Genomic DNA, 20,216 nt, shown 5'->3' with positions numbered 1-20,216 from the left:
CAATAAAACCCCATATTAAACATACCCAGTGCTGAGTCAACTGAGGATCAGGAAGTGCATAAGAATATTTGAGGTTTTCAGTAAAGTTTTACATAATTACTACAGAGAACCAAATTACAGCAGAGAGAATCAGAAATTCTCTAAATTAAATCCCTTGGCCTGCATGTCTTCACAGGGATTTCTAGTGTTTGGCTTAATAAGACTGTTCTCAGGTTACAGGTAAGCGGAGGCCAAGTGGAGACATTGAATATCATAAAACTGTCCCATCTTCACTGTTTAACAAAACCAATGCAAAGGTTACAAAAGCAAAATACGTTGAGTCTTTAACACGTATTGCCTTTGCCTGCCAACACCTCTTGCACTCTGACATTTGTAATCATAATCATCAACTGCTTTAGACGTACAAACATTAGTGGTGAGCTACAATATCAGACAGCAGCTGTGAATCCATATGTCTGTCATGTCCAGTCAGTGAGAATCTAGTGTCACGTTAAAGCAAAAATGTACTGTAGGGGGTAAGAGAGCAAACATTTCCCTTGAAAAACACCCTCACATATCGTTTGGATCAAACATGTCAGTTGCGTCCCTCGCACTGTGTACCCCAATCCCACCCCAGATTCCTTTGAGACTATCTTATAACTGCCCTCCGTTCTGTTCCTCTGGTTCTGTGCTACTAAATATAGACTTTAGAACCATCTGTGAGAATAATTTTGCTCTCTTAATATCCCCATCAGCACTTTCAGCTGGCCAACAGAGACTTCCCCCCCCCCCTGCCTTAACAGCTCCCCAACCCCTATTCATACTCCTAACCTCAACCTACTCCTCCACCTCCCCTGTTGACACCAACACTGCTGCCACCCACACCCCCGACCCTCTGAAGATCTGCATTTTGAGTCGAGGGTGGGTTTTGCACTTTCCGGGACTTGGGTCCAGCTATAGGGTCAGAGGCACAGAGGGATTTGTAAATTTGTGTTCAAGATCATCACCATTGAACTCAGAGTCTCCTCTTCTCTGGTATTTATAGGCCCGTTTCTCTGCCCAGGATTACAACAATAAATCGGTGAGTGGCTCTGCACCCCATCACTGTAATTTGTTCTATACTAACAAAACAACAGCGTGCATTTAACCAAAGGCCAGTAAATGTAAAATGGAGAGAGGGAATAAAGATGTGCAGCAGCTTTACCTTCATAAATTCTGTTGCAATTCTGCAAATTGACAAGGAGCTCAGCAACTCCACAACCATATTTCCTAACTTCCTTCCTGATTATGATGTGGGTGTTCAAATGCTTTCAATTCCATTAACCATTCATGCAAAATAGCACTGGGAGTCGCTTTTACATATTTTTGATCTGTTAAAATGACCAAAGGAATTGAAGAATGTGCTGATCATCCATCACTATGGGCTCTGCAGAGATTTTATATGGTGTCACCAATCCCTGACTGAAACACTCAGATGAGTGGGGGATGGTTATTAACCAAAGAGGCAGGGCCCATCTTGTAATCCTGAAGGAATCAAAATGGTTTCCAAAGATGCCAGTGTTAACATCTCAGACCACAAACACTCCAGTGCTCCTTCATATTCTGAGGGACAATAAAATATTCCCCCAGAACTGTTTTCTGGAGTTGTGTGTCGTGTCCTTATGGGTTCTCTAAAGCTCATTTGATAGTCCAGTGACGCCATTACTCGACTCTAAAATGTCTTGGCTGCAAATGGCTTTTAAAAATAGATGCAGTGGGTTTAGTTACAGTCAGTAGATGTGATGTGATGTTTGTTCTTGTTGAGGCCTTTAAAAAACTGCTGAAAGCAGAGGGTGTCATGTAAGAAGAGACAAATACTGTAACATACAGATGCAACGATGATCTGAGGAGGAAGCAAAGATCATAAAAAAAGGTTATTATTCATGCTGATGTTCTCAAACTATTGGTAATATCTTTGTAGAGAAGACAGAGGAAGCGTTACCCTCACACACATTTTTCCCAGGCTGCAGATTTTGAAACCATATGGATGAAACTGTACTAAAATGTACTGATTTCACTGATTTGTTTGTTTCTGCCGGAACAGCTGTGTGTTTCCGTTTCTGTAGACTCGGTGTGTGTTCAGATCTAGACCACCTAAAGATAACTGATATGTTTCCTTTGGATCATCTGCTTCGTTGGGGAATGTGGGGAATCTCAGGGCACTGACATCAGCCTTGAACTTGAAAAACGAGGGCGGCCCTTTCTGTCTGTCTGTCTGTCTGATCCTGGTGTCAATGTACTCAGGTCATGTCTCTTCATTTTCCGTGGATGTTTACTTCAGTTATGATGACTGATGAATTATCTCAAGAGCCTGGTGCAATGGTCAGAGATAAACACAAATAAAGCAGATTGAAGTTTCGTTCTGTTGTGTAAATGTACCTTAGTATTCAAGCAGAACAGTTTTCTCAGTTGCAGACCTACACCAAGGTTCATGCCAGCTTCATTGATTTTAAGTCACTGAAAGCCAAAGCCTATTTAGATACATTATTGATATATCTAAGATATATTCAGACTCATTCAGAGATAACATCATCAAGCAAAGCTTTTTTGTTTTCTTTTTAAAGAAATGAAAACACCATAATAGTATTTTACTGCAGTGTGACTCTTCCTGAAGCAGCTTAATGATTTCCTAGATTGCCTTTTGTCTGTCTTTGTAAATAAAGTGGTTAAATATTTAGGACCTGCAAGGTTATGTAACACTCTCTCAGTTTCAATGTTTTAGTTCTATGTGTATATCCGGGGTATAAGTCTAATACTGTTATTGCTGACACATCTCCTTTCCTCTGACCCTGCAGCCATGCCTCTGGGAACACCTGCCCCCCTGATGAAGAGGAAAAAGCCCTCCAAGATCATAACTGACCTGGCGCACATCATGCAGAATGGTAAAACTGACATAAAATGAAACACAAACCACATTTCCACATGGTAGGGCTACTTTAGCGCCTACCACTATTGCAAAAACACACATGAGATCAATGCTAGGTCATAGGTAGGTGTAATTAATGTAATATTTCAGGTATATGTTATTGACTAATTGCAAAAAATTGGCAATTAAAACAATGTATTTATTTCTATGATAAATAATGAAATGTAAACAATATTCTAGAGTGCTTGAATATCACTAGATCTAGATCGCACACAGGTATACTGTATATTCATTAAAGAGACACTGTTGGATTGCAAAGTCTTCCATTGGCTTGGATGTTCTTTATCGCAGAGTATGAGTCGGAGCCAGAGGCATCAGAGTTCGACCTGGGAACAAAGATCAGGACTCCCAAAGACATCATGCTGGAAGAGCTGTCGCTGATGAAGAACAAAGGCTCAAAGATGTTCAAGTTGAGGAAGCAGAGAGTGGAGAGGTTCATCTATGAGAACAACCCTGATGTCTTCACCAGTGACTCCATGGTGAGAGCCTTATATTCTGAAATGTTACAGGAACATTAATGTAAATGCAAAATTCCCAATAGATAAATCACCAAGAAATTGCATCAAAAGAACTGTTTCAAAATACATCATTGAAATGTTGAAACCTTTGATCTGCATTTGGTCTAAGAGATGCAGCCTCTGATCTTTCCATCTGTACTGACTAGTTGTGAACATTTTCATTTCAGGATAGCCTCCAGAAGTTTGTTCCCGGTATTGGAGGTCAGATGGTGAGCACGTCTGGGTGCCTTGTTGGACATGGTGGAAACCTGTATTTGAACAGGCTGCAGACTGGAGGGGGGCCCCCTGTGCCCCCACCAAAGCCAGGAAGCAAAGGTGGAGCTGGTGCTGGTGGGGCCGGAGGAGCAGGAGGAGGAGCAGGGGGGCAAGGCAAGGGCAGCGAAGGTCAAGGTGGAATAGGAGAAGGAGCAGGAGGTGAATGGTCTCCATTAAAAGGTGGGTGTCTACTTACTTTAACAGGAGTTAGTTACTGTTGACTGTGTGTTTGCTGTATTACAATTTGAATATGTATTTAAAATCTGTTACTATACTATGTGCTTTGATTTTGAACTCAAGTGATCATGCCTGAGATTTGAGTATTGAGCCATGGGAGCAGGGTGATGTAAGTTGGTTTATTAATAGGATTACATCTTGAGTTAGTTTTGATGACATGCAAGGATGATGAATGTCACCCACAGACTGTTGCTAGTGTGTCAAATCTCCTTGCTGTGGGCTCTTCACAGGTGGTGGAGGAAGTGCCGCAAGTAAGAAGCTGATCATGGTGAAGACATATGTGTCACCATGGGAGAAGGCCATGAAGGGTGACGAGGGTCTGGTAGCCACTATGAAAACTTCAATGCCAGGTCCCATCATGTCTAAGGATTTTATGAAGTATAAAAGTTTCAACAGGTACTTTGGTCTGAGCCTGACGTTTAAGGTGCCGTATGACAGACAGCAGTTTAATCCTCTCCCTTGCTCTGCTAGGAGTGCTATGCCCTTCGGTGGCTATGAGAAGGCCAACCAGCTCATGAAATTCCAGCTGCCAGAGCCTACCCAAAAGGAGCCTGAACCCACAGTGGTGTACCACCAGGAGGGCGGCGGGCGACCTTCCTTCAACCGCACTCCTATTGGCTGGGTGGGCAGCTGTGAGCCCAGCAGCATTCATATCGCAACGGATGCTGTGCCTTTTGATTGCGGAGAGACCGATGAGCTGTGAAAAATACTCATACTGTGACTACACTCATTGTGTACAGACAAACACACACACATGCAAGCATGCACGCATGCATACAGGTACGCATGCACACGCACGATAGATGAGCTTACAGTTAACTGTTCTACTGGGGAAGTTGAAAATCTCAGTGTGGATAATAATGTGCATACATGGGATGCGATTATGTTAGTGTCCTGCTGAGCAGCATGTGGTTATAAAGAGACGAGATGCAGATATGATGGGGAGACAAACTATCAAATGTTTCTTTGTGTTTTTGTAGCACACAACTTCATAAGTTGAGTCCAAACACTCAAATCAAATTCAAATAGTGAAACATATAGTTGTCTTTGGTGTGAACATGCACATTTTGTCATGCTCAGTTACCCTTGTACGCGCTGCCTTGATGCTATTGTGCTCCAGAATAGATAGCTTGGCTTGCAACAGTTGTTATTGCTCAGTGCTGTTTGTGTTATTACGGTCCTAAGACCACATGGAAACCCTTCAAACATACAGTATCTTCTTCAGGATCCATGCATAGAATCAGTTGCCGATCCTTACAGATATTGTACTATCAACAGTTTCTCTACAATAAACTCCTTCGAAGTGTAGTAATTCCTCTGGTACTGTGATTCATATTACAAGGAAAACCATTTTTGTGTGCATGTTTGCATGGGATTACTATTATTACTGTTAGTAGGAGTGGCAGTGGTCATGATGGTGGTAGTAGTAGTGGTACTGCAGGGGCATCCAGTTCCACAAATAACACACATAGGAAGGTTCTATCTTAAAGTCCCCAAATCACTCACTGCCCCTAATACTCACAACATTACTAAGTGACATCAATTGAGTGGAAATACAAAGTTACATACAACCATAAAGATATTTATCTACTTATACATATATTTATATGACACTATGTCTTTTCAATTGCACTGTCACTTTATATTGTGTTTTCCTGTGAACTATTGTGTCTGTCAGGTCCTATGTTGCATTTCATTTTGTGTTACTGTGCTTATTTTAGCCGAAAGAGATGTTTTATTGTGTTTTTCTGTTGTGATGACAATAAACGAATTGGAATTGCACAGTAGTAATAGTATGAAGTATGAAGTATTATACTAGCTAGTAGTTCTTTCTGACTCCCAGGTGGGAGCAGTGTTGCACAGAGAAACAGCACGTCCACCGCCTTTAACTGAAGCAAAAGGAACAGAAGAAGAAAAGAGTTGTTGATGCCGGTTGCGCGGGGCACAGATATGTCGTGTCCGTGTTTACATGTGTGCCGTCACCATGGAGCTGCTGTGTGTGAGGCAAACTACTGAATCCAGCGTCACGCGCAGCTACAGTGCAGGTACGTTCAATGTATAGCTAGCTGAAGTAGCACTAGCTAACTTAGCGGAGCGTCGAAGTTTTCAGGCGATAGAATTAAACTTCATTTTTGTATATTGAGTCTTATGTTTATGTACTAAATACATGAATAGTTCAAAAGAAAAAAGACAACAGTTACACAACATTGTTTGGTTAACAAATGAAGATGGTTAACTATTTATCTACCATGAAATCTGCCGGTGACCACTGTTGATAGGTGCACCCTTTAAATTAGAAATGAAATGGAAGAAAACATAAATATTCCTAAATACAATATTAAAGGCATATAAGTAAACGCTATATTGATTTTTTTTCAAAGCTGAAATTGGACTCCAGACTTAAACCCCAAACATTAGTGTGACATGTAAGGTAGTGTGAAGTTTTGTAATGTTTGCGTCTTTTTTAGGCTCACTAGCTCAGTGTTAAGCCAGATGACATCTCAATCCAAGCCCCACATGTCTCCTCTGCCATGGCCAGAGATCCTTGCATACTGGCTGCTGTCCTTTGGCTCTCATCTGTACTCTTTCTACGAGCTGCACAGATTCTCCAAAGGTTTGTTTGACTAACAGACAGACAGACAGACAGACAGACAGACAGACAAACAGCAGGCAGCATGCAGGAATGAAGGTGTAATTTTCTGTATTTTACATCAGATCATGAAACTGGATTGGAGAGGGAAATCCAATTGGAGAATGGCCTTCTTAAGGGTTTCAAAAGGGTGAGTTGAGTGTTGAGATTGTTGCTTGTCTATACATTAATCAATAAACAAGTTTGGAGAATAAGTTCACCTCACAGAAGATCATGTTCATTCCTAAGTTTGCTCTCAACACATTTGGCCTTTGAAAGTTGCCTTTGCTTCACAGGCGTCACATTGGTGTTGGCGACCCATGGTGAAGTTGGTTGTTTTTGTCAGGACCCCACAGACTTTGAGTGGAGCTTCTGGAGTCATTGGGCTAAGAAGTCGTTGCTGTGGACGCTGATTGGACACGGAGTGATATCTCGATTATTCAGCACATTTTTTTCCAAGGTAGGAAGCAACCATTACAATTGTATACACAGTATATGTGATTTTATTCAATACATTTTCAATGTTGTTCCAACAGCTTAGGCTGCCGGTGCTTGCAGTTTATGGCCTCGTAGCAGCCAACAGCATATTGGGGGTGAACGGCGTGTGTGTGCTGCTGCTACATCTGGGCCTGTCCTTCTCTGTGGCCCAACTGCGAAGTCCTGCTATGTCATGGGCCTGTAGCCTGCTGTTACTTTCCACCCTCTACATTCAGCCACTTCAAGAGATCCAGGTGGGTTTCAAAAGCTGAGGAATTGATCTCAGTTGTGTATCTTAGTGTAAGGTAAAGCAAGAGACAACCTTAGATTCCTCTCATGTTCTATAAAAGGTTAGGTGTTCACACGCAGATAGTTCCTGTTTTACTGCACTGCAAGATGGATAAACTTGAATTGTTTCACTTGCCATGATGATTGTCCAGGAAGCAAATGGTAATATTTCAATAGAACACAAGGGGGCGGAAGCATGAAAGAGATCTGGAATCAACTGGCCCACTCATCTCCCATATTCAATCCCTAGAGCACAGGATAATAATTGAGTAACTGTAACTTGAATCAGATTTGTAACATCAAGCAGCTTTTTCCAGATTATAAGAGGAGGAATTGGCAGTGTTGTTATGGAAGCGTTTAAACACAGGGAGTCACATTCAAATCCAACTCGTATAATTCTTGCAGGAAAAATTACAGAATACCCCAAATGCATGCATGTAAGGTTTTTTAATTCATTTATTTGATCGATTTTGATTATTCGGTTTGGCCCAGAAGACTGCACTACTAGAACTACGAGCGAAAGCATCTTTATAATGAAGCATTGTGCTGACATCTGCTGACCTAACATGTATTGTCAGGGCCAGGCAGCTACACTCCCGTCACCATGGATAGACTCTACAGCCAATATAAATGATATAGGTGTTGAAACCTGACAGCTAGGTGACTTACTCCTTAGCTCTGTCACACACACACATTTGTTTGGGAAACAAGGTTGACATCATTAACATTTATCTTAACACTTAGCAGTATGGTATATTTGAGGAGTAACTCACATCTGCACAGGCACATCAGCTGGTGTATCTATCAAATATTAATGTATGGATTTGCCAGGAATGTGTGAAAAAAATAATTGGTTTGTCTGCCTTATGAAACAGAGAGGCTGGTATGAGACGGAGGAGGAGTACTACCTGCTTCTCTTCAGCATTGCCGTCTGTGGTCTGCGCTTCGTCAGCTTCAGCCTTGAGCATTGCTGGTGCCCCCAACAACCCAGTGGAGTGGTGCAACTCTTTTGGTTGTTTTCATACACTTTCTATCATCCCTTCTTCTACAATGGACCCATCATCACTTACAAAGACTACATTCAGCAGGTAAGAGGTGGTTTTAGATGTACACCTTCTGTTTTGCCTGGAAGAAGCCTTTCTTACCGTGTAAAATCTGCAGAAACTTCCTGTAAATGTAGCCTTGACCTGCATTTGTAGACCCTCATATATAGTAGCTGTCGTTTCGCCATTATCACATCAGAGTGTTTATTCTTTTCATACTGGAAATACAGTTGGTGACCTATTCACTAGTAAGTGCTCTTCCTCAACAACACGTCGACCTTCTCCACTTGCAGATGCGTAGGCGTGCCGAGGACAGTGACGTGGAGGAAGAGGCCTTCAGCTACACGGTGCTCAGAACAGGAAGGATCTTCCTCTGGTGGCTCATAGCAGAATACATGATCCACGTCATGTACATGCATTCCATCCAGACCAATGTGACCTACTTAGAAATTCTTCCTCCTTGGGCTTTGGGTAAGTGTTCATTATAGAGTTTTGGGGGTCCTTCTGGTTAGAGAGTTTACTTTTGGAAGTACTGTGAAGGTGCTTAACATCTGTCTGTCTCTCCATGATGATGATATACGTACATGTTGCTGTCCTTTTCCTCCTCCACAGGTGGTCTGGCCCTGGCCCTGGTCCAGTTCTTCTACGTGAAGTACCTGGTACTGTTCGGTTTGCCGTCTATGCTGGCTACACTGGACAAACTCATTCCTCCAAAGCTTCCTCGTTGTGTCAGCATCATGTACAGTTTCACAGGGATGTGGAGGTGTGTATGCACTTCACTGAACACTGCTGATGTCCCCACTGTCCTAAATGTGTTGCTCAGCTGTATGTAAACATTGTGTTGGTGGCCGTACCGTGCTTTAATGCCTCAGCCATTGGAGAAAGTAGGGTTTCTGGTATACTTGAAGAAAAGGTATATTTAATGTCAAGTGTTTGAAGTGGGCAGTGTTCTTTGGCAATCAAATTCTCTGAGCATAGTAATTTGTCTCATCTTCTGTCATTACTGGCAATCAGAACAATAGGTCACCTCCACATCAGGAAAACTGCATCCTTCTGTCAGGTTACAGCTAAAATGGGAGCCATTCCTACATTTACTTGATGGATCTTTTTTCTTCTTTGTTTCTTTTTACACTTCCTGGCCTTTCTCAACAGGTAAGCTGCAGTGTTGCCAGGACAACAGCACTTATTAACCCAGAAGAAGAACAAAATGCTTCTACATGTTAAAAAAAGAAAATCATGATTGGCATCTAGTGCAAAATAGGAAATTATGTTAACACTTTCAACCCTGCAGTATCCACATTCACATACAATAACTGAATAAGAAAAACACACTTTCCTGCATTTAGAATGAAACAAATTAGTTTTGTAAGAGTTCAAAGACGGTTGGCAAAAATATTCACTGCAATATTAAATTCTCCTCCTTAGATGTTCTCTCATACCAAGGGTTTATTCATCTATTTAACTAGTAAAGTGTCTGTGCCCGAGTGATGGCAGAGGCTATGCCCGGTTTATGCTGAAGGGGTCACAATTGCTTAATGAACACACATTGCAGTGCACATTACAAGGAGATGGAACACTTGCATCAGCATGACTTTAAATATTTTTAAAAAAAAGCTCTGTGGCACAAAGCCTTCACCGCTTAGAGGGACAGGTCAGGACGTTCAGGTACAGGACCCGGTATTCTTTCCCTCACATCGTCACCCCGACAGAAGGAAAGCTGCTTTATAATGTGGCGTGTACGGCTTAGAAGACAAAAGGCATACAATCAAATGGAGATGGAGGTCTGACAGATTAAATGCAGTTTTGGGGGCAAAAAGTTCATATTTTAGGAAGCCCAGTGCTGACATTCTTGCTTCTCTTAAAGGCCGAAGTGCTGTTTTCAACGGAACTTGTCAAGAAAAAAAAGTATTGCCCCCTCCCCCACACACACACACACACTTAATTCAGATGGTATTTAGTTTGGGTGGAAAGCTGTGTGTTGGTTTTTACAGTAAACCTATCTGGACCAATGTGCTGACACTGATGCACTCCAATCCAGCTGGTGTCTGCTGAGCTGGCCAGTGTTGATAACATTGATGGAATGCATAAAGCTGTCCACCGCCGACATTGACGAGACTGCACGGGTTTATAGGCAGCGTGAAAGAACACTTTGTAATCTTCTTAATAACCGAGCCACTGCACACACACACATACACACACACACACACACACACACATGCGTGCATATTGTACATGCCTCACTGTAAGCTCAGTGCTCAGCTTTCTTACTGTGTGCTTTATTGTTATGTAAATGTCTGACTCAACAATCCAATTCTTGTCTTTCATTCTAGGCATTTTGATGAGGGGCTGTATCGATGGCTCATCAGGTAAGAGGCCCTCGATGACAGACAAAGATCCCAACGCTTATTAAAAATGTAGATTGCCTCTAATGGTAAATAACAGCAATCTAACTTCATTGATTACATTGATTCGGAATGATTTTGCTACAAATTCCCTTTTACTGGCACTGCAGCCACACAACAGTTTCGGGTGGATATTTGTGATAACCCGCGTCGAATCGATGCTGATATTTATTGCGCAATTAAAACGCTCATTTACTGCAGTGCACTGAACTTTTCATCTGAATGACACCAAAAAAGGCTCCACCCTCCAGCTGCTCAGCCTGCATGTGTCATTGTAATGGACGAGGGCGACCGCATTTGCATGGGGGCTTTTTCATGATTATGAGGTTGCATATTCCAGGTGAATCGCCCCTCTGTTCTGTTCCCTCACCCTGGAGAAATGCCTGCTTGTTTAATATGTGCATATGTGATGGCACCATTACACATTTGCTCAGCTATACTTAGGACAGCGCACATTATTAGTTTGTCTGCCTTTTAATGATGCACACTTGGCTGAATGTAGCCTGTTGGGAGTGTATTGGCTGCTCGGTAATGGGGGGGGGCGGGGGGGAGGGATGCTACGCTAAGGCGACACATTGTAACACGCTTGTCAGAGAACACAGTGATGTTAAGCAGAAATGTTGCTTTTGCCTAGTTACCGCTCGCTCATTACTCTTCATGCTGACTGAATGTTGCTACGTCTGCTTTTCAGATGTCAGATCAGATCAATCCAAGATGAAATGTGGCATTTCTGATAATTAAACCAGCTCAGTTTGCAAATTACATTACATTATTACATTACATTACGATCATTTAGCAGACGCTTTTATCCAAAGCGACTTACAATAAGTGTGTTCAACAAAGGTAGATAAAAGAACTTCAGGTCACAAATGATACCCAAATCTAAATTGCTAATGAAGCTTTCAGTTTTAATCTATGTACGTCGGAAAATGTTTTCTCTCTCTTAATGGCATCGTTTGCAATTATGCGACTGCAGATGCAAAATGATCCCCATGGCACAATGCCTCCATGTTTCTTCCTGTGAAAGTGCCATTAAAGAGGTTTTAATGCAGTTCTGAAATTCTGCTGAAATTGTCTGAAGTGCGCTAGATGAGCGTGTAGGTGTTAAATGATGTGCTCCACATGACTCACTGCTGATGCCCCGTCTCCCTGGGCAGCTAAGTGGCTCTTTCCTCGCCCATTCCACCGCGTTTCCCCACCTGCGTGTCATTGTGTCTCATGTTCACTGTTACCCACACAAGCAGCACTATTCAATGAAAGAGCTCTCACTGGATGTACGGTTGAGTTGTTGCCGCCACATACAACAAAGAGCATTCAAGCTTTAAACCACAACCCTGCTCATAATTATTCATAAATAAAGAAGTGATGGGAATGATCTGAATGTGTCTTTGAGTCTAGAGCAGATGAGAACAGGTCTGTCTCCATAAGACAACCAGACAACACTTCATCATCTCCTTTTAAGCACACGGTCTGTTCCCTCTGCTTGTAGTGGTCAGATGTGATGTATTATGCACATCACTGGCTCATTAACATCTATTGAATATCCACCCATATCTGACATACAGCACTTTTAATTGGATAGACGTAGTGTGTTAGGCGAGTGTGTACATGGTGCGGTGTGTCGGTGTGCTCGCCCGCACCTCTCCATCTGTCTTTGCACCTACTTTCATCCTTCAATACAGCCAAGCTGGCCACTCTATTTAAGCCTCAGAAAACGCTGTCTCATCTTTCAGGGACATTGATTAGCCACAGGGTGGCTGAGATAATGAGTTCCCAGCTCAGCAACACAAGACTGAGAGTGAGGTTTGCTTATAAGTGTGTTGGCGTGATGTAGCATGTTGAGGCTGATGATGCAGCTGAAACAGATGGCTCTCATCTTTGCCTTTTTAATCAATAAAATATCAAATTGCAAGTTTTACTGTTTAAAGTGAAAGACATTACCAATCTGAGCCAAGAAGACAAAGCCTGCTGACGTGAGGAAAATGTCCCTTAGACACACGAAACCACTGCTTTATTATGTATCATTATGATTATTAGATCATTAATCACCATCTATGGTCAATGAGTGCCTTTCATCATGTCCATGTGTTCCTGTGCTCCTGTTTCAGATACATTTATGTTCCACTGGGGGGTTCTCACCACGGCCCTCTTTACAAAATGCTCTCCACTGGCCTGGCATTTGGATTTGTTTGCCTCTGGCACGGTGGCCATGACTACCTACAATACTGGGCCCTGATGAACTGGGCGGGAGTTATGGTGGAAAATGGTCTGCAGACTTTGTGTGCCTCATCCTTCATGCAGGCCGCTGTGGTAACTATGCCAGTAAAGATAAACGCTCCCTTAATGGAGTATTGATGCAAATGTGTGATTCCTGTGGTGAAGGGTTCGAGGAAGAAGTACAGATACATGCAAATGTTTCCCCAAAGCTTAAGGAGGGGAGAATGAGGAGTAATTCAGTGATTAGTGACTAAAGTGGGTGAGGCAGTGGCTCAGTGGGTAGTGCTTCCGCTTGGGAACCGGAGCCCCTGCCGAGGTGCCCCTGAGCAAGGCACCGAACCTTCAATTGCTCCCCCCTCTGCGAAGGGTGGTAATGTAATGTAAGTCGCTTTGGATAAAAGCGTCTGCCAAATGATCGTAATGTAATGTATGTAATGTAAAGTTTACAATACAGGAAGAATCTGAAGGTGATTGATGCTTTGGGTCTGTAGCATGCTCCTGTTATCTTAATAATAATGGCGTCTGATGGCATACTGTGTAATCCTCCCAGTTTACAGTGACACAGTTCAGTGGCTCAGGTATTTTGTTTGGCTTTGTTTCTCTGATTCATGTTTCACGCAGCACTTAAATGATTTCCCAGGAGCGTCGTTTCTCTGGGCCCATGAAGAGGCGCTGCGTTGCCCTGCTCTCCGCTTTCTCCACCGCCATGCTCATCCTGTCTAATCTGGTGTTCCTTGGAGGGATTCATGTTGGCAGAATCTTCTGGAAGCGTGTCTTCGTTCAAGGTAAATTGCCTTCCGTAGCACACACACCGGATAGCATTTGAATAGGGATTTATTTTGGGGGGGATTGTTCCAGCTGGCATCTTTATATTTATTTCCCTGTAATGTTGAACATCAGTCACAGTCTTTTACTGGCGAGTGTTGACTTTCTACGGATGATTTGCATCGTTATTGAACGATCAAACATTCCTTTTTTTTCAGTGATGACAACAGCTAAACTAGGAGGGCTCTCAGTAGAACACACACCTCCACCAAGGCCAAACAATCCCAGACTAAATAGATTTTGTTCTTCTAATAAATTGTAATAAAGAAATCACTATAATAGCTGCTTTATTCATCATAACAAACAATAACATTCAGCCAAAAGATGTGACTGAAAACATGAAGGTAACCAGGCCGCTCTTAATGAACACGATGTAATGGTTACCAACAGAATCTTGAGCATTAGAGAGCAATGCAAACACGTTCTTTGGTGGGTTATGCTCAGTGGCTGTGTATATTTAGCCCTGGTTTAACTGTGCCATCCCTTGCATCTGCATGGTTAGATGGTCCCAAATAAGGAGACATCTGCTGCATGGTGGTGCCAGCGCTCCCTGCGTCTTTGTCTGGCTCATTTGGTACCTAAAACAAGATGGCAGCGCTTCCCCCTGCGTGTAGCGGCAGCTTGAGGCGAGCTTTTACTGCAAACCAACGCAGAAGAGGGAGGAACTGTTTCCCTGGCTTTTAAAAAGAGACAGAAAAACTTTATAACTTCATCTTTACAATTATCAATGTTTTCAAATTTAGGATTAGGATTTCTTTTTTAAAATCTTAGAATAGCAAAAGTCATTGAGTAATAGACACGCAGATTTTTTCCCTCTTTCCTTTAATTGCAAACTATAAACTATATTATAAACTGCCATGCATGTAATGTGAGCAGCAACAATGAGCAGATGTTCCTTTATAGCGAGTAACGTCTGATCTCCGCTGCGTTCTGCGTTAAGATTCCACAGTCGATGGTTAAATTAATTTTAAAATAAAGGGAAACATTAATAATTCAGTAATATTTCTGATAAAAGGCAACGAGCCGCTTAATTTTTATGTGCATTTTTGATCTAGAGAAGTGAGTATTCATTTCCTCAGGTCACATAAAGATCAGCTGTGATCCGACGTCATCAGATGTTACTTGATTGCCTAAAATACCCGGCGGAAAGATTTGTTTGATTCTTTGGTGATTTTTTTTGGTAATGAGTCCAGATGAGATGAGCCGGCTGGTCTGTGTGCAGCGAGGTGTTTCTGCTGTCCTGCACCTTCTGCTCTCCACAAATACTTTTTTTTAACTCTGTACTCTACAGTATCGCCACGTTGTCTTTCTTCCCTGTCCAACCATCTGTGAATCTTTCCGTCTCCCGCTCAACCAGCCTGAAAAGTTTATATTCCAGTCGCCAATTAAGTTTTATTATGACACTAAAAATAGTGAAAGCTTGACTGATTCTCAGGAAGCCATGCATAACATTGTTCCCTGTATTCCTCCCCCAGCAGGCGTTTGCATACACAGTACAGTTGACCTAAATAAGTTAAAAGATCGCTAATAAAAACCCAAAACCCCACAAAGAATAGCTTATAGAAAACACCACTTTATGTCCTGAATTATTCACAGCGAGAAGTAGAAACTGAAGTGGGAAACTCATTTTGCTTTTAGGGAGAAGAAGCTTTTCAATGTTTCACCCCAGCTCGTACGGGCGTAACTAAAAATACTAATAAGTCTCAAACACGGCACTGCACTCTGTCTGTCTGTCTGTGGCGTGTTTAAGAAATGAAAATGGGTCATTTGACAAACATCCATTATTGACTCCCCCTCATTGAGCAGTGGTGATTTTGTACCTTTAAATTGAGAACTAATGGCTCCTCCCCCCTCTCTTCACGAGTATCCCTTATGTCTGCATAATAAACCACACAGGCACACGTGGTCCACTTCATTAACTCCAGATCAATACCTTTAAATCAGCCTATCTATGATCTTTAGTGCAGTCGGCAGTTGCTTAATTGCACTCTGACCTCTGAAGAAATGCAATGTACATCTGGAAGATAAACACTCACTTGCTCTGTGTGTAAAGTGGTCCAGTGTGTATTAATTGGAAATGTGTGCAGTATTTAGTTGGCGAGTGAGGTTTTGGATGTGTGTTAGTTGCCTGAGCTGCCTTTTAGATGTGTGTCAGTACAATGCAGAAGGGAAGAGAGGCAGTGAGGAGAGCGGTATGATGGAGTCCAGGGAAGAACTGATATTTAAATGTATAGAAGCAGAAGGGAAAAACCTCTCACATTAGTTATGACCTAAGTAGGTAGTTTAATTTGGTAAGGTAAGGTAAGAATGATAGATATGCTTTATGTACACTTTAAATAGACTCACTCACATCGGTCCAGCGGTGTGTGTGTGCTTCTTTTAGGTTTAACACTTTACGCAGAAGCAAAGGTAAGATGTTTGATCGCAGGATATTTCACACTGAGGCCGTTAATGAAATGGACATACCTTCAAAGAGGAAACTCTGGGACGCTTTGGCACGGCAGCAGGGACGGATCTGGGCTCCGGGCTCCTGCTGCTGCTGGAGGAGCACAGCCAAGGGGTTTTTAAGTGATTAATCAAATCTACATTTCACAAATCCATATTTCCAAGTGTGAATTAAAAAGAGATCACTGTCTGTCCCGTGTGATTTGGTTTCTCTGATTCTAATTGCTTTCATTAATAATTAACTCGGTCAGATTAACAGTGGTAAAATGGCATTAGGAGTAATTTACCGCTCGCTACCATTACATCACTTTGTTTCAGTTTGTTCTGTCGGCCAAATGTGTGGAAGGTAAGCCGCCGTCCACCTGAACGCTTGGTTTTAGCAGAAAGGAAGCTGGTGTGACTGCAGCTGTGCATAAAGCAGCCTGCCTGGATGTGAATTAGGTTTTGAGGAGAGTGGAAAAGAATAGGTTGTTGAAAAGCATTGTGGGTGCAGGTGCAGGTTTCTGAGATAATCTGGATTGAGGCCAGTTTGAGAGGAGACGCAGGGCAGGCAGGCAGGCAGGCAGACAGGCAGGCAGGCAGGCAGGCAGACAGCGGCCCTCACCTACAAGACCAACTCGAAAGCTGCTATAAATAGAAAAATGTAATAAGCAGAACAGAGCATGGATACAGTACAGCAGCGGGACCGTTACGCGGGGAAGTAATCAACTACTGTAGTTCTCATCAAAGTGCGAGAGTCTTTACAGCCAGCCGAGCGAAACGAGATGAAATCTGATAAACCATTTTGTTCCGAGCCGCCGCCTGGAAAACTCCTGCAGAATTTCATCTTGTGTGTGTTGTAATGCTCGGGTATCAGCTCGGATATCAGAGCCGCTCCAAATCGCCTCCTCTCTCTGCCACAACACAGCTGCTACATGTACACACACACAGGGTTTATCTGTGATGTGATGACGTTTTAGGGTTATGAGCAAAGTTTTAACACGTGAGTCAAACTGCCCTGCTTCTAAAATACTCTGAGGCCTCTGAAAAAACCCCAAACTGGGAACTCTGGTCCAAGAATCAAATCCATCCTAGTTCCTGTGGGTTTGTCACTAGTTCCTAAACTCTAAACTCATGTCTGCAGTAGGAGAGGAGCTCTGATAGGGGGTACTGTGAACAGCACCGCTAGCAGGCACTGGTTTATTAAGTTTTATTGCTCATAAAAGGAACTCTGCTGCAGTTCAGGATAAATTGATTTAAGGCTTCAATTTGCAGCGGGTAAAGACAGACGCTCGACCTTAGTGGAGCTTTTTTCTCCTCGTACTGGCAGAACAGATGAGTTAATAAGTTGAGTCTATTCATTTCTCTGCAGGTTGGTGCACCGTGGCTCCGCCTATGTTGGCATTCCTGTACTGCTTTGCCCAGATCGGACTGGAGTGGACTTCTCACCCAGCGTGAGTCACCTTGATTTAACTTTGTAGAGAGAATCCCTGCTACCAGACTACATGAGGAACCTGCTGAGCGGAGGTCCTGGTGTTCGCTGGCTTGTGTGGCTCACATCCAGCGGCTGTGCTGATCTGCGAACTCTGCCAAACCTGACTGGACTGCAGCTGAGCCAGACTCTCCAAAACCAGGGAAAACCTCCATCCAAGTATTTGTTTATTCTGAAGACGACATTTTGTTGTACCTTGTGGGAAATATCTGTCTCCATCTGCTGTAATACAACATTTAGGATAGACAAAGGAATAACACTTAAGCCTCAGCTGTGTCAGATAGTGTTTTCTACCCAGTACACTACAATGAATGACTGTAATTCCTGAAACAATCTTTGCTGTTTACTCTGTTAAGTTATTGCTCAGTGCTGCAGTAAGATGGGGGAAATGTTCTTTTCATATTCGCCGTCGTGCTTCGGCCAGGCGCAGGAGCTGTCGCTGTGCTCAGAGGTAACAAATGAGCTCACAACACTGAACAGAGCAGCGGGGACCAAATCAATGTCATTATATTCCCCACAGATCTAATAGTTACATTCATACGAGGAGATGCTTTGCAGTGGAGCTATACTTTTGATTGGAGGTTAATTCAGCACAGCAACAGCAGATGGCGATCATTTATCCACCGGAATGCAGAGAAACAAGACAGTGACTGGATTCGTTTTGGCCAAAGTGCCGTCAGACGCTGCTGTGTTCCTCAGAGGCTGCTTAAAGAAATCCCATCAGTGTTTAGGGTTAAAGAATCTGATGTCGCAAAAAACAATTTCATCCTCATTATTCATGGAGCACAATAAGATCCAGCTGGAGCTTGTAATGACTCTATTGTGAGTCAGATTCCTCATTGAGATTCTCTAGTTTACCGCTGCGCTCCTTTAATACGCCGTTACTAAGAGGTTCACGTCCCATCTCCCTCGGGCGATCCCAACCAGCTCCATTTAACTATGTTTTTATAATTTGATCAGGGGGTGAACAGATAAATCCCTAATACAACAGCTAGAGAAGAACTCCACTGTAATCCACTGTTTGTGCTTCTTGTCCATTAGCTAATATCTGTTCTCTGGGATGATACTCTGTGCGACACTAAGTAGGATCAGTGTGTGTGTGTGTGTGTGTGTGGACGCTGAGGAATCCTCTTAAATAGGCCCAAAAACTATACAGGTTTATCTAAGTTAAGCAGATCAGGAGGAGATTATAGTCTGCTGAGTTACACCTGAGTCCTCTCTCAGGAAAGAGCCGGCGAGCTAAACCAAACAAAGTGGACTGGTAAGACGGGGATGCAGTATGTAGAAAATATTTATTATGAATCATACGGTATGTCACAGTTCTTAACAAAGAGTTCCCATTGTGCTTGCAGTAGTAACATTTCTGATCACATGACATTTATGAATATAGAGGCATGTGCACATTACATCAAATGACCAAACACCATATCCAATCTTTTACTCCTTCCTTCAAGGAACCAAACATTGCAATATCATTTGTGCATATATAGAGGGTTTTCTTACTCGGCAGCTTTCTGGCGCTGACCACAAAAATAGGTTGTAATTCTCTGTTCATGCTGCTGTGTTTCAGTAATTCAGATTTCCTGCTTCTTCTTTCTTTTTGTTGTTGCAGGATGTGATGAGGAGCATGGGTCAGGTTTCTGAAGGCACAGTGTTTGCATGCTTCTCATTAGCAAATGAAGGTAATGATGTGACCCTTAATGGAGTGATAGTGACGGTAATAATCGTAAATGTCTCTCATGATAGGTAGCTTAATCTATGCTTGGACCTTTTGTTCGTAAATGACACTAAAGCACTAAACTACGTATTGCTTTCAAAGATTTCAGGTGAACCTTACAACCCAATTTTCAATATCATTTGCTAATGGCATGCCAAAAGGTTGGATCTTAGCAGGAAAATTGCATCAGATCTACGTCGTATCATCAATCCTCAGTAGAAAGCTTCATTTACTGGTTACCCAAAATGTAAATATAACCAATTATGTGATTGCAGCAGAGCTTCGGCAAATAACAAAGTAGAGGAATCATAGGAGGCCATTCATGTGTCGGAAGGGAAACAGCCTTGTGTTGTGACTAAACAATTAAGACATCATGCAATTAAAATCCCAAAATAATCCCTTAAGTGGAGTAAATGCAGGGTTATGTATGACAAACAATCACGCCTGCTCAGTTAAAGCCTCACAATCGCATTTCTACAACAAATGAAATGAAAAAGCTCTGAACCCGTTCACTCGTGAATCAATCGTGCGAATTGAATGCCTTTATGTTTACTTGTACTAAACTCAGGACTCCTGTAACCATTTTTCACATTCTGTTGTGTCAGTTGTCCTGATATAAACAATGATTTTCCCTCAATTCTGTTACATTGTTAAAGTCAAAATCAGTGTGAAAATCAGCTTAAATATGAAGTTTTTGATTCCGTCTGATTGATTTAAGCCAGTTGAGGTTCCACGCCTGTGCCCTTCA

The 20,216-nt window shown here is 42.5% G+C and overlaps 2 protein-coding genes across 2 annotated transcripts; both read left to right on the top strand.

The window, feature by feature from the left end:
- Positions 1-899: 899 nt before the first annotated feature.
- myoz1a (myozenin 1a) lies at positions 900-4,657 on the top strand. The gene is made up of 6 exons (XM_076160458.1): positions 900-1,060; positions 2,814-2,900; positions 3,236-3,423; positions 3,630-3,897; positions 4,185-4,350; positions 4,426-4,657. The coding sequence occupies exons 2-6, from the start codon at positions 2,816-2,818 to the stop codon at positions 4,655-4,657; spliced, it is 939 nt and encodes a 312-aa protein (XP_076016573.1). The 5' UTR covers positions 900-1,060; positions 2,814-2,815.
- A 1,212-nt stretch (positions 4,658-5,869) lies between these two features.
- Positions 5,870-19,649, top strand: hhat (hedgehog acyltransferase). Its single transcript, XM_076160310.1, has 12 exons — positions 5,870-5,999; positions 6,423-6,568; positions 6,670-6,734; positions 6,930-7,043; positions 7,120-7,314; positions 8,224-8,436; positions 8,685-8,862; positions 9,004-9,154; positions 10,722-10,757; positions 12,902-13,103; positions 13,651-13,795; positions 17,632-19,649. The coding sequence occupies exons 2-12, from the start codon at positions 6,448-6,450 to the stop codon at positions 17,715-17,717; spliced, it is 1,506 nt and encodes a 501-aa protein (XP_076016425.1). The 5' UTR covers positions 5,870-5,999; positions 6,423-6,447; the 3' UTR covers positions 17,718-19,649.
- Positions 19,650-20,216: the final 567 nt, after the last annotated feature.

The sequence above is a fragment of the Genypterus blacodes genome, unplaced genomic scaffold (genome assembly GCF_046128005.1).
Source record: "Genypterus blacodes isolate CSIRO-AG114 ecotype Tasmania unplaced genomic scaffold, CSIRO-AGI_Gbla_v1 ptg000105l_1, whole genome shotgun sequence".
NCBI classification, from domain to species: Eukaryota; Metazoa; Chordata; class Actinopteri; order Ophidiiformes; family Ophidiidae; genus Genypterus; species Genypterus blacodes.
Note: the sequence above shows the minus strand (reverse complement) of the source record. Positions and strands in the feature narration are given on the sequence as shown.

What these genes read in the sequence shown, in the direction of transcription:
- hhat (XM_076160310.1), top strand. Translation starts at nt 6,448, where the DNA reads ATGACATCTCAATCCAAGCCCCACATGTCTCCTCTGCCATGGCCAGAG. An exon ending in AGCCACTTCAAGAGATCCAG is followed by an intron (nt 7,315 to 8,223) that starts GTGGGTTTCAAA and finishes CTTATGAAACAG; the next exon opens with AGAGGCTGGTATGAGACGGA. An exon ending in AGTTTCACAGGGATGTGGAG is followed by an intron (nt 9,155 to 10,721) that starts GTGTGTATGCAC and finishes CTTTCATTCTAG; the next exon opens with GCATTTTGATGAGGGGCTGT.
- myoz1a (XM_076160458.1), top strand. Translation starts at nt 2,816, where the DNA reads ATGCCTCTGGGAACACCTGCCCCCCTGATGAAGAGGAAAAAGCCCTCC. An exon ending in GGCGCACATCATGCAGAATG is followed by an intron (nt 2,901 to 3,235) that starts GTAAAACTGACA and finishes TCTTTATCGCAG; the next exon opens with AGTATGAGTCGGAGCCAGAG. An exon ending in TCTTCACCAGTGACTCCATG is followed by an intron (nt 3,424 to 3,629) that starts GTGAGAGCCTTA and finishes TTTTCATTTCAG; the next exon opens with GATAGCCTCCAGAAGTTTGT.